Source organism: Aotus nancymaae, unplaced genomic scaffold, assembly GCF_030222135.1.
Source record: "Aotus nancymaae isolate 86718 unplaced genomic scaffold, 86718_ANA_hifiasm-v0.15.2.pri h1tg000041l, whole genome shotgun sequence".
In the NCBI taxonomy this organism is placed as follows: Eukaryota; Metazoa; Chordata; class Mammalia; order Primates; family Aotidae; genus Aotus; species Aotus nancymaae.
Genome location: NW_026988455.1, coordinates 9,959,758 through 9,978,772, shown reverse-complemented (window position 1 = coordinate 9,978,772; position 19,015 = coordinate 9,959,758). Strand labels below are relative to the sequence as shown.

The 19,015-nt window shown below is 49.7% G+C and overlaps 1 protein-coding gene and 1 pseudogene across 2 annotated transcripts in view; both read left to right on the top strand.

Annotated features, from left to right (window-relative positions):
• The window catches only part of MEGF11 (multiple EGF like domains 11), a 432,868-nt gene that overhangs the window by 339,075 nt on the left and 74,778 nt on the right, over nt 1-19,015 (top strand). For both annotated transcript variants that reach the window (XM_064361459.1, XM_064361460.1), the window contains 3 exons: nt 8,143-8,389; nt 9,634-9,754; nt 17,109-17,245. In XM_064361459.1, the coding sequence (XP_064217529.1) occupies nt 8,143-8,389; nt 9,634-9,754; nt 17,109-17,245 (505 nt within the window). The remainder of the gene's footprint in view (nt 1-8,142; nt 8,390-9,633; nt 9,755-17,108; nt 17,246-19,015) is intronic.
• LOC105718675 (large ribosomal subunit protein eL8-like) lies at nt 2,392-3,176 on the top strand (annotated as a pseudogene).

The window sequence follows — 19,015 nt, the reverse complement described above, 5'->3', positions numbered from 1 at the left end:
CCTCCCGAGCCGCTAGGACTACAGGTGTGCACCTCCATACCTGGATAATTTTTAGCTTTTGGTAGAGATAGGGTCTCACTGTGTTGTCCAGGCTGTTCTCAAACACTTGGTCTCAGTGATCTTCCTTCCTCCACCTCCCAAAATTTTGGGATTACAGGTGTGAGCCATTGCACCCAACCAGGGTACAGTTCTAAATTGTGTACAATTGTCCCTGGGGTTATTTATGACAACTTAAACCTCCCCTCTCCCGTTTCCAGATGCTGTCTTGGGGAGGATGACCTACCCCAGGCAAGAACCACTGATCCAAACCTGTCATTTTACAGATGTAAAAACAGAGGCCCAGAGAGCGAAGCAGGCTGCCCAAGCATGCCCAGCACTGACTCTGACCCATCCTTCAGTGCTCCCTCAGAATTGCAGCTCAGGCCTGGAAAGAGTGGAGGGGCTCAGCCTTGCAGAACTTGACTGTGCTTTGACTGGGGCAAGTCTGTTGACAAATGGCCTCGCTCACTGGGAAGTCACTTTATTTATCAGCTGGAATGGTTTCCGGCGGCTGCTGCTCTATCTCTGCCTCCCTGTCTGCTGCCTTGTAAACTCAGGAGCAATCCTGTGATCTGTCAGCTCTCACTGCTGCTTCTGCAGGTGGGGTGGGAGAATGAGTGCCACAGACCTTGCTGAGAGGGGCCCTCACTGCATCAGGCCCTTCCACTGCTGTGGAGGAGAGGGAGGCGGGGGCCTTGGCCCAGGACTTAGTACAAGCTGGGGTAACTCAGGAGCAGTGGCTTCCAGGTTCATTTCCACCCTTGACCTTTGATTCAGAGGCCGACTCCTCCTCCTTGCTGGGCCTCAGGATTCCTGTCTATGGAATGGGAAGGACTAACCTTCTCTCCCACCCCACCTCCGGCACAGCATCCTTTTGTGTATCTCCCTGAGAGGACCAGTGAGAACAGAGACCATGGGAAGAAAGAGTTCTCACCTGGGGAGCTTTTCAAGAGACCTATGCTTGGGCCCCACCACCCTAGACCAGTTAATTTGTAATGGCCATAGGTAGAGCCCAAGTAGGAGTGTTTCTTTTTCCTTTCTTTTTTTTTTTTTGAGACGGCATCTTGCTCTGTTGCCCAGACTGGAATGTAGTGGCACAATCTCTGCTCACTGCAACCTCCACCTCCTGGGTTCAAGCAATCCTCCTGCCTCAGCCTCCCAAGTAGCTGGGATTACAGGTGTGTGCCACCATGCCTGGCTAATTTTTTATATCTTTAGTAGAGAACGAGGTTTCACTATGTTGGTCAGGCTGGTCTTGAACTCCGGACCTCGTGATCCACCCACCTCAGCCTCCCAAAGTGCTGGGATTACAGGCATGAGCCACCACGCCCAGCCAAGAGTGTTTCTTAAAACTGCCCCAGTGATGCTGATCTGCAGCCAGGCCGAGAACCACAGTCTGAGGAAGTGAATCCTATAAGCAGCTGGGAGGGGGCTCCTTGGTAGCTGGGAGAAGGGCTGGCCAGGCACCCTCATCAGCACTACTGACAGGTCTTCTTGTGCCCCACTGAGCTGGCTGCTGGGTGGGACCAGATGGTGGATGCGGGGAAAGTAAAGGGCAATCACAAAACAAGGACACACCTTAGCTCCTCTCTTCCACCAGCCCGGAGAGGCTCCAGGGCTAGTGGAACAGCCTGGACACAGGCACCTTCCTATACAGTAGTGAAGGTGGAAAAGCAATGTCAGTCACATTGTTGTTCCTAGTCCAGTCCATAAAGGCATCAAAACATGTTTAGTTGAGTCCCTTTAATGAATTTTCTTCAGCGACTCAAAAAGATACCTATATCCCAGTGTTGACTGTTGTAACAATAGCCAAAAGGTGGAACAACTCAGTGTCATCCACAGATGACTGGATAAACAAAATGTGGTGGAATATTATTCAGTCATAAAAAGGAATGAAGTCCTGATACAGGCTACACCATGGATGAAACTTGAAAATGTTATGCTAAGTGAAATAAGCCAGGCACAAAAGACTGATACTGTATGATTCCATTTAGAATCTAGAAATATCTAAACAGGCAAATTCATAAAGACAGAAAGAGGGCGGGCATGGTGGCTCATGTCTGCAATCCCAGCACTTTGGGAGGCCGAGGCGGGTGGATCAGTTGAGACCAGGAGTTTGAGACCATCCTGGTCAATATGGTGAAACCCCATCTCTACAAAAAAATAGAAAAATTAACTGGGTGTTACCGTGCATGCCTGTAGTCCCAGCTACTCAGGTGGCTGAGGCAGGAGAATCACTTGAACCTGAGACACAGGTTGCAGTGAGCAGAGATTGTAGCACTGCACTCCAGCCTGGGGGACAGTGTGAGACTCCATTTAAAAAAAGGAAGAGCTCTCTTCCCGCCGCCCAAGATGCCGAAAGGAAAGAAGGCCCAGGGGAAGAAGCAGGAGACCAAGAAAGTGGTGAATCCACTATTTGAGAAAAGGCCTAAAAATTCTGGCATTGGACAGGACGTCCAGCCCAAAAGAGACCTCACCCGCTTTGTGAAATGGCCCCGCTATATCAGGTTGCAGCGGCAGAGAGCCATCCTCTATAAGCGGCTGAAAGTGCCTCCTGCCATTAACCAGTTCACCCAGGCCCTGAACCGCCAAACAGCTACTCAGCTGCTTAAGCTGGCCCACAAGTACAGACCAGAGACAAAGCAAGAGAAGAAGCAGAGGCTGCTGGCCCGGGCCGAGAAGAAAGCAGCTAGCAAAGGGGACGTCCCCACTAAGAGACCACCTGTCCTTCGAGCAGGAGTTAACACCGTCACTGCCTTGGTGGAGAACAAGAAGGCTCAGCTGGTGGTAACTGCCCATGACACGGATCCCATTGAGCTGGTTGTCTTCTTGCCCTGTGTCGGAAAATGGGAGCCCCTTACTGTATTATCAAGGGGAAGGCCAGACTGCGACGTCTAGTCCACAGGAAGACCTGCACCACTGTCACCTTCACACACGTTAACTCGGAAGACAAAGGTGCTTTGGCTAAGCTGGCGGAAGCTATCAGGACAAATTACAATGACAGATATGATGAGATTCGCCGTCACTGGGGAGGCAGCGTCCTGGGTCCCAAGTCTGTGGCTCGCATCGTCAAACTCGAAAAGGCAAAGGCTAAAGAACTTGCCACAAAACTGGGTACACTGCTGAGTTTTCTGTAAATAAAAATAATTAAAACAAAACAAAAAAAAATTAAAAAATTTAAAAAAATTTAAAAAGGAAGGAAGGGAGGGAGGGCGGAATGGAGGGAGGGAAAAAGAAAAGAAAAGCTTAAAGGTTACCAGCGTAGTTGGAGGTGGAACTAGGGAGTTACTGCTTAATGGTTGCCAAGTTTTTCTATTTGGGGTGATGGAAAAGTTTGGAAATAGTGGTGATAGTTGGTACAACACTGTGAATGTAATTAATGCCACTGAATTGAACACTTAAAAATGATTAAAATGGAAACTTTTATGCTATGTATCTTTTACCACAACAGAAAAATTCTGAATAAGCAATAGATAATCTTAACTGAAGAGAATAAAATTACGGGAAGTAGGGCCAGTCGTGGAAAACCTAGGGCCTACGCCCACCATTCACACTTAAAGCAGTTCCTGAATAAGACACTTGCGGAAAATGAGTCTCTGTTCTCATCTCTTTGTTGATTTTCAAGGGTGACTGTTTAAGCCCAGGCTGGCTGCCAGCGTTCTATGTCCACCTGCAGCAGGTGCTGTTATTATGGGTTATTGTGAGAATTAAATGAGAAATTCACTTTGCACCTTTATCTCATGACATGGCATTAGTAACTGTCCGATCAACCGGAGTTACAAATTTAAAAGCCTGTCGGTGATGAAGACAATGGTGAAGCCACTTCCTCTCATGGGGACCCAGGGGCACACTAACCCTGGACCCCAAAGTCTGAAGCGGTCAGAAGGGAAGGAGGTGAGCTGCCCGGCCTCAAGGAACAGAACAAGCCAGGCCATGCATTTCCCAGTGCCCTTTAGCCCTCAGTAGCTGCCCAGAGAAGATCTAGCCACTTAAAAAAAATCAGCCAGTAATTCTATCTACTCGGGAGGCTGAGGCACAAGAATCGCTTGAACCCAGGAGAGGGAGGTTACAGTGAGCTGAGACGGCACCACTGCACTCCAGCCTGGGTGATAGAGTGAGACTCCGTCTCAAAAAAGAAAAAAACAAAAAATCAGCCAAAGTCCAATATAATTAGGAAGGAGAGTCTGGGACAGAAAAAAGAAATGTGTGAGGGGTGACATTCCGAGGCCAGATGGGTAAGAGTTCGCAATTCTCTGTGAAAGAATGCAAAGTCCTCTTGTAATTATAATGACCGTAGTTTTCAGTCACCTTCAGCAGAGTTGGTAATTGACTCGCTGCAGCTTGCCTCATTTCTCTGTCATTGCTAGGGAATGAGGTGTTTTAAGTGAATTTTCTAGATAACTGAAGCTTATCCCTGTGAACCCTAACATTGTTTTTCCGTTTAATCACTCTGGGGAGGAATTTCTCTGGAATGAATTACACACTTCCCTGCTTCCTTAATCAGAATATTCTAAATTAAATGTAACTTCTTCCTGTCAATTTGGATATGAGAGGCTATTTGTCCCTATATTCATGGCTCCAGGTTACTTGGCTTTTTTTTTTTGGTCTACACTTTTCCTATTTCCATGGTTTCTTACTGTGACACAGAGCTCTTGCTCACATATTTTTAGGAGCCCCATAGAACATGCAGACGTTGGCCAGCCACGGTGGCTCATGCCTGTAATCACAGCACTTTGGGAGGCCGAGGTGGGCGGATTACCTGAGGTCGCGAGTTCAAGACCAGCCTGGCCAATGTGGTGAAACCCAGTCTCTACTAAAAATGCAAAAAATTATCCAGGCGTGGTGGCGGGCGCCTGTAATCCCAGCTACTCAGGAGGCCGAGGCAGGAGAATCGCTTGAACCCAGGAGGCGAAGGTTGTGGTGAGCTGAGATTTCACCACTGCACTCCAGCCTGGGCAACAGGAGCGAAACTCTATCTCAAAAAAAAAAAAAATGCAGACACAAACATACACATGTGCATATACATACACACTCACATGCCAGTCTGTATTATGAGGAAGCAGAGTTCCAGGTTTAATAGAATTGTGTTTACATCCTTCTATAATGCCCTGAGCCACCCTTATTAGAGGACTTCTGTCGTGTACCATGAATGCTGGTCCAGCATTTCTGCCCCTACTTGACTGTGCACCCCAACAGGGCAGGGCGCTTTCTTGGCACTAGCAGGTCCTTGGTAAATGTTTTTGAGTGGACAAGCAGAAGAATGAAAACACCCAAGTGTTACCATGTGGACTTTATGACAATATTCTGGCTTCCTTATCAGAAGGCTAGTTTTGCTTCCTACTGGGTTTTGGATGCGCCAGAAAGAACAGAGGTCATTTGATAAGCAAAGCATAGCTGTACGCCCTGGGATGCACCAAGAACAAACTGGCTTTGGGCTCCAACAGTTTCATACAGAGCCAAGGTCTCAGGGCAGTAACTGCAGCCCCAACAAAGGAAGGGACTTCCTTGTGCTGGATCCTGAGATGGTTCACAGTGATGAACAGAGAAGAAGCGGCCAGTCTCTGAGGCATCCGTGACCTGTGCTTTGTGGCTGCCACCTTGTCCCCAAGGCCACCTCTAAATTTCAGTCTGTGGACTCACCCTCCAGAAGGTGTCACATGACTTGCAGTGGAGAGAGCTAGAACCAGGAGACCCGGGCCTGCCCTTGCTGTAACCTCAGGCAGTCACTTAACTTCTCTGACATCTGTGACATGGGAACATAAGAAAACTTAACTTACATGGTTGTTGTGAGGATTACATTTTAGTCATGTATATAGCACTTCTAGGATGGTGCCTGGCACACAGGGAGCTTTTAAAATGTGGTTGTCGTTATTATTATATACATCTCACGATAAACTGTGTGAATTCAACTACATGTTCTTGACAACTAAAAGAGAAACGGTACCATAGATAATGCTGCCGGTCCTTCTGCTCACTGGTGTGTGTCCCAGAGAGAGGATGAGGTGGGAGGTGCTGGACTGCTGGATACTCAGTCACCCTCCATCCTATGAGCCTTTTTTTTTGGAGACAAAGTCTTGCTCTGTCGCCCAGGCTGGAGTGCAGTGGCGAAATCTTGGCTCACTGCAACCTCTGCCTCCCAGGTTCAAGTAATTCTCCTGTCTCACCCTCCCGAGTAGCTGGGACTGCAGGCACACACCGCCACACCCAGCTAATTTTTTGTATTTTAGTAGAGACAGGGTTTCACCATGTTGCTCAAGCTGGTCCAGAACTCAGGCAGTCCACCCATCTCAGCCTCCCAAAGTGCTAGGATTACAGGCGTGAGCCACAGTGCCCAGCCGTCTATGAGCCTTTTTCAATGTGAGTGGAGGCTGTAGCTATGAATGAACTTAATGTTTGCCTTACTCACTGTAATACTAAGTGGAAAATACAGAGTGAGATTCATTCATAATTTGACAGCTCCGTTTGTGTGTGTGAATACTTGGGGCACAGAGGAAGAAGGAATGAACCAAGATAGGGTGATGGGAGTTCCAGGCCTCAGTGGTTCTGTCTGCTAAAGGATGATGGGCAGGCTCCATGACATTGACCACTTGACCTTGGCCAGTAGGTGGGAGGGACATGTGGGGGACTGGTAGGGCTGGTGGAGCGATCCTTCCACCAACCTTCAGCCCCCAAAGACCACGTGCTCTCAGTGGCCACACTGGAACCTTGTACCCCTGTACACCCCCAACACTTGAATGCCACTGTGTCTTTGCATATATTGTGCCTACCCCAGTGACACCTTCCCAATCCTGCTCACCTGCCCCCTTTCCTCTCTGAGCCTCTAAACCCTAGAAATCTAGAGCACACAGAGCAACAGATACTCTTGGTGACTGGCCATTCCAGTGTGCCCAGGACTGAGGGATTTTCCAGAACGTGGAACTTTCGGTGCTGAAAGCAAGATGGTCGCTCACCCTATCAGGCAAACAAGTGAGACATCCTTTACAGCCCACTTGAGATGGCTTCTGTTTTAGGAAGTCTGGCCTGATCTCCTTAGCTGGGAGCAATCATTTTTTCCATCGAACTTCTCCCAGAATGTAACGTTACGTGTGTCTGTCCATGCCTGAATTCCACACCCCACTCCCACCCCAGAAAATGGGGGAATGAGGCTGTAGCTGAGGACATCGTGTTATTGTGTGTCCCATACCCATCAGGTGAGGGTCAGGGTGGGAGGTGCCAGCAGGCGGGCGGGCATTTAGACTCACTGGGGCTCTGCTATTCAGCCCCTTTCCATAGCCCTAGAGGTAAATTTCTGCAAAACTGGCTCAGCTATCACTCTTTGAAACATTTAATTACATTTAAGATCTTGAAGGCTGTCTGTTACCTTCCAGGGAAGCATTTCTTTTTCCTGCTCCTTCTGAAACTGGCTGCTTGGAAAATAATGAAATTGAACTGAAACTGAAGCAACCAGGGGGCGTAGGCATTACTGAAAGGAAGAAGCATGAGGAAGAGATGAAAAGGGCTAGGGAGATAGAGCCAGGGAGGGGCAGGAAATATTCCCAGAGAGTGAGTGAGATGCATGAGGTGAGAAAACCAGTGCGTGTGGGGAAGAGGGAGAAGGGGCAGGAAAGATAGAGAAGTGGGACCTGGCCTGGGCTAGGTCCGGCAGGCCCCAGGAAGAGGGGCAGAGTCACAGAGAAGATGTGTGGCAGATGGCAAAAGAAAGGGCCCGGCAGAAAGGAAGAGAGAGAGGCAGCCGGCTGAGAGTTTAGCAGAGACAGAGGGAGTTCAAGAGCTTGTGGCTCCAGAATTTCAATACAGGAGAGGGGGCTTTGGAGCAGCCATTTGGTTGGAAGAGGGTGGCCGGACCAGGAGATGGGTTCTGAAGCTGCCTTGAGGGAACAAGCCCTCTGCCCCTCTTAGCCTGTGTGACGATTTGTGTGACTTGGTGGAAGAACTCGTGGAGGTTATGAGGCGCCAAAGCTTCCACCCAGGCACCCCTTGCTGCCACCCGTCCAGGGAGGAGTGCTGCAAAGATGGGAAGGCCTCACGGGCATCGGTTGCCGGCCTCTGCCCCAAGGAGAGCCTGCAAGGCTCCTCATACCTGACTGTCCCCGTCTCTTGCAGGCTGCGACAGCGACCACTGGGGCCCCCACTGCAGCAACCGGTGCCAGTGCCAGAATGGCGCCCTGTGTAACCCCATCACAGGCGCCTGCGTGTGCGCCGCCGGCTTCCATGGATGGCGCTGCGAGGAGCTCTGCGCGCCTGGCACCCACGGCAAGGGATGCCAGCTGCCGTGCCAGTGCCGCCACGGTGCCAGCTGCGACCCCCGCACCGGCGAGTGCCTCTGCGCGCCTGGCTATACCGGCGTCTAGTGAGTAATGCGGTGGGCCTCGAGGGCTGGGGGATCTGGAGGGGTGGGGGGCCTGGAGGGAGCCCGCCCTGGGGCAGGGCCTGGAGCGGCTGCCCTCAGGACAGCTGCATGCCCCACCCCAGGCCTCCTTGTAGGTGGGCTGTGTGGTGGGACCAGGAGAGTCAGGATAGTCTTGGCTGTGAAATCTCCCGTGAGTCTAAATGCCCAGGACTCACCCACACAGGTCTCAGATTCCTGCCCTCCAGGCCCCTGTTGCTTGGTCCTTCCTGAGACTGTCGGAGTGAGCACTCCCTAAAACCCTCCCAGGAGGCCCATCCTGGCAGAGGTGGCTCTTAGCTTGGAAGTCTCTTCTGACCTTACCCCATATGATGCTGCTCACCTGGGGCCTTCCTTTCTAGGGCATTTGGGACAGAGAGAGGTCAGGGTCCTGGGCAGATACCATTTGCAGATTTGGGAGGGTTACTCCACCTGTTCCTCACACCAAACAGCCCCCCACTCCAGTTCCCCAGACAGTAGTGTTGACAGGAGATTGAAGATCTCCTCCCAGCCCTGTAGCAGGCTCTGTGGCCCCTCCAACAGCCTAGATCCTGAGGGGCGGCCGAGGACTCTAACCACAGAGATGTCGTTGATGGAGGGTGTTCCCTGACCTGATGTCTGGCCAGCTCCCAAGTCCTAGTGAGCTAGAGGCCAGGGCCACTGGATGAAGGCCCAAGACCAAGACCCCATGCAAACCCTGCCCCACACCTCCACAGCGCCCTGCACGTGAGCCTGTCATGAGAGCTAGGAGCCTTCCCGAGCCTGGAAGGAATATGCTCCAGATTGTTCCCTCTATGAGTCTAGGCGGATTCTTGAAGACAGGATCCGTGAGCACTTCATTCGTGCTATTCCTTTTGCCTGGCATGCCTTTCCTTCCATTCTCCTGGTGAAATTAACTTCACCTTAAGGCCCAAGTAAAATGTCTTCCTCCTAGGGAAGCCTTCGTCGGCCTCCTCCCCAGCACACACTTCTTTACACTAAGAACACCTCAGTCATCCCACAAGTATTGGCCCACGCACCCTCCATTCCAGTGTGCTCAGTCTGAGCCCTGCTTCCCCCTCCTGGCAGGGAGCAGGACTGCAGCTCAGCTGATGTGCCTAATGCAGATCCTTTGACTGTGAAGGAATTCCCAGGGAACCCTGGAGCACTGGGACTCTGCCACCTGATCTGAATGCTGCTGTGTCTAACACCTCTGCTTCTCCATGCAGCTGCGAGGAGCTGTGCCCACCTGGGAGCCACGGAGCTCACTGTGAGCTGCGCTGCCCCTGCCAGAATGGAGGCACCTGCCACCACATCACTGGCGAGTGCGCCTGCCCCCCAGGCTGGACGGTAGGTGGCCCCACAGGATCTGGGTGGGGCACTGTAAGAGGGCTGAGCATTTGTCACTCACACACACCTTAAAAGGCTAAATCGGCCGGGCGCGCTGCTCATGACAGTAGTTCTAGTACTTTGGGAGGCCGAGGCCTGCAGATCGCTTGAGGTCAGGGGTTCGAGACCAGCCTGGCCAAAATGGCAAAACCCCATCTCTACTAAAAATACAAAAATTAGCCAGGTGTTGTGGCACACACCTGTAATCCCAGCTACTCAGGAGGCTGAGGCATGAGAATCACTTGAACCCAGGAAGCGAAGTTTGCAGTCAGCCAAGATTGAGTTACTGTGCTCTAGCCTGGGCTCAAAAAAAAAAGAAGAAAAAAAGGCTGAATTCTTCTCCCACTCTGAATACCCTCCCGCCTATTTATCACCTTAGGGCATCACTAAATGCTGCCAGTGGTGCCATGGACAGAGCTTTGAATCCCAGGTCTGCCATCTCTAAGTGCTGTGTGGCCTGAAGCAAGTTACTCACCTCTCTAAGCCTGTGGTCTCATGTGCAAAGAAATTGAATTCCTGTAAGATTGGCTGTCTTTGTGTGTAAACAGCCACATGAGCTGCTGTGGGCCCTGGGCCAGAGGTGGCAGAAAACGCTGGGAAAAGAAGAGAAACAGCAGGTATGGATGACCTGAATTTATGTAATGTCACCCCCTGTACTCACGCACACACGCATTCGGATTCTGTGGGCCCCAGCATCTGTATTTTAGCAAGTGCTGTAGGTGATTCTGATGCAGCCTCAAGCAGCTCAGGTCTCCCCTCTGGGAATAACCATTGTGGGAAAGGGATTTGTAAGCTCATGGGTCTAAATTCAGGTCTCACATCCAATGTTAACCCTGAAAAGAGCCTCAATTACTCCGCTTCCCCAAGTACAACACTGATGTACCACCAGTGAGCCCTGCCTTGCCTGGCTGTCATGGTTGGTGGCTGGCTCAGGTGAGGCTGTGCATGTCTGAAGTCCTTTGCAAACTCTGAAGCTCCCTATGATGGCTTGATTTCTGTCCCTGGGTACCAGAGATCCTCCACAAGCCTCTTTTTAGCCAACACACTCTGCCTATCAGCGCCTCCCCTGCAGACTAAGTCCTTAGAGGCAGTGAGGCAGCTGGAGCTGACCTTCCTGGGCTGTGTCCCTGCCTGGGACTCTCCAGTAACATGCCCCATTTCAGAGGAAAAGTTCAGCGACACAGTCCACCACCTCCCCTGTGGCCTGAGGCTTTGCAAAGCCAGAGAGGACAGGGCTGCTGAGCAGAAGCAGGATATTTTAGGAGGCTGTGAATGCAGAGGTCACAGGGACAGACGGGAGGACACCTGCAGGGCCCATCGATGCAGGCACAGTCTTGTCAGAATGTTTTTAGGGCAGGAAAGGACCTTGGGGACCACTTGGTCCCACAGTATCCAAACCTGGCTGCACACCAGAGCTGACATGAGGGTGGCAGGGGATTAAAATGCAGATTCCCAGGCTCCATCTGTGACCTCCTGGGACCAGGGGATCTCTATTTTTAATAAGCTCCCCAGATGGTTCTGAGGCAGCCAGTCCTGTCCGCAGATCTGCATTTGGAAAAAATTGATCCAGACCATAGGATTTCCTTCTGTGTTTCACAGAACCCTGGGGTTTCTTGAGGGAGAACAGGGGACAAGAGCCCAATCATTAGGACTCTGGTGCCCACCCCACCCTCACCTCTCCATTTGATCTATTTTTTATATTGAGGTGCTCTAGGTAAGATTTCACGTAAAAATAGGGTTTCCCAGCTTTAAGAGATTTGAACCCCCCTGGTCTGTCAATACCTTCCTTTCTCAGATGAGGACGCTGAGGCTCAGAGAGGGTAAGGGACCTGCCCAAGGCCACACTGGTAGTTAGGAGTGAGGTGGAGCCAGAATCCAGGTCTCCTGACTCCCAGCCCTTGGCATCTGTCTGTCCATCTGTCTGTTTTCTCTGAGGAAGAAAAAGGGACTGCTGCCACCTCTCTCATACCTGCCCATTTCTCCCACCCTAAACCAGTCTCTGGAAAGACCCTCTCATCTCCAACCAGCTTTCAGAAGTTCACCCAGTGGGCTGGGTCCTCAGAGGCCCAGCAGCAGCAGAGAGGCTGGATCAGGATGTGCTGGGGAGAACAAGGCCACAGCATCCCCGTGCCTGTAAAGGCCTCTCTGGAGACACTGCTGAGGCTCTAGTGGTCAAAGAGGGGGAGGGTGAGAAGCCAACACATGCAGGGGTTGTATTTCTCCCCAGCACAGCGAGAGGTTTGTTCTTCCAGATGACAGGAAACTCTGTCAATAGAAGCCTTTGGATTTGAGGACTTTATGTTTTTAATTTTATTGTAGACAATTGCATTTCTATTTTTGACACAGAATTTAACTTGCAGATTTGTATGAATTATTAATACCCCTTGTGCATGCACAGTCACTGTATAAAGAAGTTGCACTCATGCCTGAGGCTCCTCCCAGGTAGAGCTGGGACCAAGGAATGGATACTGGGGAGAAGGCTCCCCACTTTAGCATCCTCTGGTGCCTGACTTTCCCGTGGGCCCTGTGTGACTTGAACCTCACATTTTCCAACTCAGAGATATAAAGATTGCTGATTCACACCATGCACCTCCCCAAAGGCAGAGCCATTGTGTGAACTGGAGAGAGGAGCTGCCAGGAACTCTGGCCCTCCAGGCCCCTCCCCAGAGATTCCTGGCCACCAGGCCCTGAGCATGCCCACAGGATGGTCTGCCAGCCCAACATGAAGTCTGTTTCAGTAGGGGACTTTGCAAAAGAGCCTGGGGAATTATTTCCCCTCTTTTTCTGGACTCTGAGAGTTTGCAAAGCAGAGAAACCAGGTGTGAGTAGTTTGATGTGAGAGGGAGAAGGAAATAGGATTGACATTCCGCACACTTAGGAGTTTGTAGTCTGATGCTGGGGGCTGGATACAGTGTGTCTGTGCCCACATGCATACACACACACAGAAAAGAGACTGGAAGAGAGGAGACTGAGGGGCTGGGAAATAGGACTACTTATCCTAGAAGGCCGAAGAGAGGTTTTGCATGGTGAAATCCTATCTCTACTAAAAACACAAAAAATCAGCCAGGGGTAGTGGTGGGTCCCTGTAATCCCAGCTATTCAGAGGCTGAGGCAGGAGAATCACTTGAACCCAGGAGGTGGAGGTTGCAGTGAGCCAAGATTGTGCCACTGCACTCCAGCCTGGGTAACAGAGGAAGGGGGCTTTGGAGCAGCCATTTGGTTGGAAGAGGATGGCCGGACCAGGAGATGGGTTCTGTGACGGAGTTTCGCTCGTTACCCAGGCTGGAGTGTAATGGCGCGATCTCGGCTCACCGCAACCTCCGCCTCCTGGGTTCAGGCAATTCTCCTGCCTCAGCCTCCTGAGTGGCTGGGATTACAGGCACGCGCCACCATGCCCAGCTAATTTTTTGTATTTTTAGTAGAAACGGGGTTTCACCATGTTGACCAGGATGGTCTCGATCTATTGACCTTGTGATCCACCCACCTTGGCCTCCCAAAGTGCTGTGATTACAGGCGTGAGCCACAGCGCCCGGCCTAATTTTTGTATTTTTACTACCTGCCTTGACCTCCCAAAGTGCTGGGATTACAGGCATGAACCACTGCACCGGGCCTGAGTGACTTTTCTCTCCCTTCTTCACACACACACATACACACACACACACACATACACACACACACACACACACACACACACTCACTCTCTCTCTCTCTCTCTTACTGTCCTTGGCTGCTCTGCCCCTCACTCCTCCCTCCCCTCCTCCCCGCCTCAGCCCTTCCTCTCAGCTCCCCTACTTCTGACCTGTGTATGGAGAGTCTGAGCTTAACGGCCTCCTATTTAACTCATTACAAGTAAATTGAATGATCTTGAAAGATGACTCTGGTCTGGCAAGATTTTCCTAAATAAACTAGCTTCTGCAGGGTTGGCGATTATTGGTGCTTAATAATTGTGTGTTGAACTAATTGATTAACTAATTAGAGGAACATCCTTGATGTCCAGAAGAGAAATGACTGTTGGGTGTGTGGGGGGCTGGAAGGGCAGCAGGAGTCAAGAGCAGGCTCAGATTTGTGAGTTAAAGACCTAAGACTCATCTGTAATTTTAAGTGATATAATACCACAAGGCTAATACTGGGGGGCGGGGGAGTCCCCTACTCCATTTACAAATCCTACTCCCTAAAGGCAACTACTCTCAAATCTTTTAGGTATTTCTCCTGGAATTTCCCTCCGTTTTTCTACATAACATGCTTTATAGCTGTTTCTTGACTTTTCCATTTTAGTCATTGAATCCATTGACTTCCTGACATAGAATAAGATTCAGCTCTGCCATACACACACATACAAACACAAGCAACTCTTCTCCCACACCTCCCAATGGAGTTGTATTATAATTTGTGGTTAAATTATTGAAAAAAATATTTAAGACACGGGATCTGGCTGTGTCACCCAGACTGGAGGGCAGTGGCTATTCACAAGCACGATCATAGCTCACTTTCAGCCTTGAACTCCTGGACTCAAACAATCCTCCTTCCTCAGCCTGCTGAGTAGCTGGGACTACACACAGGTGCCACCATGCCCAGCTTGGTTAAATTATATTTTAATATTTGTTAATATACACATGTATTGTTACTAATTTATCCTTAAAACTCTCTGACGGAGCTATCAAACTCCTCTCAGTAAGATCAGATGCATCAGAAGTCTCTCTGTTTGTCCTGGTGTGGTGGCTCATGCCTGTAATCCCAGCACTTTGGGAGGCCGAGGTGAGCAGATCACCTGAGGTAGGGATTTCGAGACTAGCCTGACCAAAATGGAGAAAACACCATCTCTACTAAAAATGCAAAATTAGCCAGGCCTGGTGGCACATGCCTGTAATCCTAGCTATTCAGGAGGCTGAGGCAGAAGAATCGCTTGAACCCAGGAGGCAGAGGTTGCGGTGAGCCGAGATCGTGCCACTGCACTCCAGCCTAAGCAACAAGAGTGAAACTCTGTCTCAAAAATTTTTTTTTAAAAATCTATCTGTTTTTTGCTTTTGTTTTTGGGGCAAGTTTCGTAGAAGCCTGTGTCTTCTGTTCCGTCTGAACTCTTTGCTCTCCAGGCCTGCAGCATAGCTGTCAACTGGGACTTCCTTTCACCACCATCCTGGGATTCCTTTCACCCCCTCTTCTGTTAGAGTCCCTAGTTCCTGAAATTCATGCCTTTCTTTTTCTTGGGTAATTCTTTTTGATGGAAAAAAAAAATCCTCCAGTAGCTTTCTGAGAAAGTGTTTATGGAAGGTTAACTTTTTGAGGCTGTTCAAATCTGAAAATGTCTTTATTGAATCCCTCACTTGAGTGTTAGTTTAGTTGGGTGTAGAATTCTAAGTTGGAAATAATATTTTTCCTCTGGACTTTTAAGGTATTGCTCCATTGTCTTCTGGCTTCTAGTTAAGAAGTCTAAAACCTTTAATTCCTGATTTTTGTATGTTTTTTTCCTCTATTTTCATTTTTATTTGTTTCTGTAGAGATGAGATCTTGCCCTGTTGCCTAGATGTTAGAGACCAGGGGCTGTTCTCCAACCCCTGGGGTCAAGAGATCCTCCCACTTTGGCCTCCCAAAGTGCTAGGATAACAGGCATGAGCCACCACACCTAGCCTGTTTTCCTCTTTCTAAAAACTGTGAACATCATTTCTTTATCCATAGAGATATAAAAGTTTACGATAACACACCTTGATGCGGGTCTTGTTACATTTCGTTGCCGGAGACTTTGTAGGCCTTTTCAGTTCAGAAACCCAGGTTCTCCATCCTTCCATTCTGGGAAATTTTCTTTTATTATATTTTCCATTAATTTACTTACCTCCATTTTCCCTGTTCTACTGCCTGGAACTCCTGTTAATTAGATGTCAGACCACCTGGATTGGTCCTCTAATTTCGTTATATTTTCTCTATTATTTTAAATCTCATCTCTCTGTCTCTCTCTCTCTCTCTGGTGTACTTTATAGCAGATTTCTTGTACTTTATCTTTTGGCTCTTCTATTGCAACATTTTAGCTTCCTCCATATTATTTTTAATTTTCAAGACCTCTTTTCTGTTCTGAGGATATCCTCTTTTATAGCACTCTATTTTTTCATAGGTGCAATACTTTTTTATTTTAATTTTTTTTTTACTTTTTTCTGCTACTAGGTCAGTGCAAAAGTAAGGTGCAACACTTTCTTATAGCTACCTGAGCGTGTTCATTTTAATTAAGATAGAGGCTCTTTTCCTTCTCTTTTTTTAGGTTTTCCTTGCTCCAGGCATGGTTCTTATTTCCTGTGTTCCTGTTGTCTATTTGTTTATTTCAGTGTTTCTCTTTCATGTGAGGGCCTATTCAAATATCTGGTGAGCCTTGGCCATCTGTTCATGTTTCACAGTAAGCCTCAGAAAAGCTAATTGGACACCTGGGGGTGGAGGGCGATGTTGACTGATGGGACCCTCAACTATCAATATGTTTAGGTCATTTCTCTTGAGCTCCTCAGTGTCCCTAGAAAGGAATCCTCCAACCTCCTGCCACAGGGAGTCCAGTCCCTCAGTCAGCCTTCTGCGAGCACAGTGGGGAAGAGAACAGCAGGGGAGTCCCACCCCCACCTTCTTCTGTGCCTGTGTCCCTTGTCCACAGCCTGTGAGACCAACCTCTCTGAAAGATGCGGGCAATTCACCTGGCTCTTCAAGGTGGGGGCAGAGATTGGGGGTCCAATTCCCTATTTTATAAACTTTCAAAGGAGTCCTGTTTTCATCATACCTACACCTTCACCTTCAGAGGGTCCCAGTGTCTCTGATTCCTGAGCTTTCTGAGGTTACAAAGGACTTCATTGCCCAGCATTGGAACACTCCCTTTGCAGGCACTCAGCACTGCCCGGGAAGCAGAAAGCAAAGCAGTTAGCGTCCCTCCACCTGCTTTTCCATCTTCCAGTGTGTGACATCCCTAGTCTCCTCTTCCTCTTTTCCTCGTAGATTTATACCTTTACCCCTTTAACTCTCATGTCAGCTGGGTTTGGGAAAGAAGTCAAGCAAAGTGCACGTCTCCACAGCAGCATGTGTACTCAGCCTCCTCAGTGCTTTACTGTGTACCCATGTGAGAGTACTTACTGCCTTGTACTTAGTTCCTAAATTGTGCTGAGTAACTGGATGAGCAATTCGGCCTCAGTCTCCCACCTCTAAGAGGAGGGCTTTGGAGCCCTGGTGTCCAGCTGTCTGTACTTCTTCTGGGAAGTTGGGTGGTCCCTGGGGTCACAGCAGCTGTGCCATTCCCAGGAGAGTTTGGCATCTCTGGAGCACCACCATGCATGTCTTCCCATCTCTATTTCAGGGAGCAGTGTGTGCCCAGCCTTGCCCACCAGGGACATTTGGCCAGAACTGCAGCCAGGACTGTCCTTGCCACCATGGAGGGCAGTGTGACCACGTGACTGGACAGTGCCACTGTACAGCTGGATACATGGGGGACAGGTAAGGATGGCGTTAACTGTTGTCTTTGCGGTCCATTTTGCTCATATTCACAGAAGCCTTGTAGAGAACAGCTCATAGCCCTCTCTCTGTCAGCCTTCCAGTTCCTTTCTCAGAAAGTATTCTTAGCTCTCCTGCCAGGGAGAGCCAGCAACAGATGCCTCCTTGCCCTCGGCCTGCAGAGCACACCAGCACACCCTCTTCTCTAGCCTAGTGGCCCACGCCCTGAATTTGCATGGGCTCAGCTGGGGGAAGGAGGTGAGCACCTGCCCCCACTCTCTACTCTTTGCACTCATGGAGGGAGGCAATGGCACAGATAATCCAAGCAAGCTGAGAGGACAAAATCACTTCACATGTTTTGCATTATTTCTTCTGGAAGGGGATTTTTAGTCCTAATTTGCGTTCCAACAAAAGAATACTGGCATCAGTTTGCATCCTCTGAAGGCCTGCGGCCTAATAGCAGACTGAAGGAGCGTACTAATGTCCTGGAATGAAACCAGCCTTGCAGAGTGGATAATCAAAACACACAGAACTGGGTAATCACTGTACGTGCACATGTGCCCCAGCTGGAAGAAGGATCCCATGTTGACAGGGCAGGTGCAAAGGAAAAGGGAGAAACAGCAACCAGCGTGTGTGAGGGTGAGTAGGTTGGGAGCTGGAAAAAGATATTTGAAACCCACAGAACCCCAGGCCAAGTCTCCTTCCTCTCACTCTTGACCACATGGGTCTCTTCAAACAGAGAGAAGGGCTGCACAGAGGCGGCCCCCACACCCATTGCCTGGTTCCATGGGGATCCATGTTTCATTTCTGGCTCCCGGATTGTATACTTTTCTCAGACAAAATGAGGGAACATTTTTCATCCTTCCCTGCCTGAGTGACATCAGGGCTGAGTTAACCAATGAGTCCCTCCATCTCTAATAGACAAAATTGGGGCTACTCTGGCTCTCCCTAGAATCAGCCCCGAATCCTTAGTGATGTCCAGAAGAGAGATTGTCCATTACCCTTGGACTTATTTACCTCCAGCTGGAAGTCTTTTAAGCCACATCTCATCTCTTTGTGATCCAGTGTTCATCTACGTGAGCTTCCCCAGCATAGAACATGGGGTGTGGCATCTGGGGACCCCTCCCTCCCTGAGCCGTGAGAGGGAGGACCGAAACACCATCTCCCCAAATCAGGAAATGCTCAGGATGAGCCAGTACGGACCGGAACCAGGAAGACCCTCAAGCCAGCACAGGACCCCTTTGTCAGACCACGTTCTCATGAGAGTGCAAACTGCCCACTTGTTGTTGGAAATGAGCAGGTCTAGGGCTCTAGCCAGCTGGACTCCACACCAGTAGACCCTAGCTCATTGGTGCTCTCAATTTTCGCTGTCAAGATGTGCCAAGTAGAGAAATAATCCACGGCCGGGCACGGTGGCTCACGCCTGTAATCCCAGCACTTTGGAAGTCCAAGTTGGGCGGATCACAAGATCAAGAGATCGAGACCATCCTGGCCAACATGGTGAAACCCTGTCTCTACTAAAAATATAAAAATTAGCTGGGTGTGGTGGCAAGTGCCTGTAGTCCCAGCTACTCAGGAGGCTGAGGCAGGAGAATCACTTGAAACCGAGAGGCAGAGGTTGCAGTGAGGTAAGATTGCGCCACTGCACTCCAGCCTGACAACAAACGAGACTCCATCTCAAAAAAAAAAAAAAGAGAGAGAGAGGGAGGGAGAGAGAGAGAATCCAAAATCTCTGCTTGTTGGAGCCTGATGCATAATCCTGGGCAGAGAGGA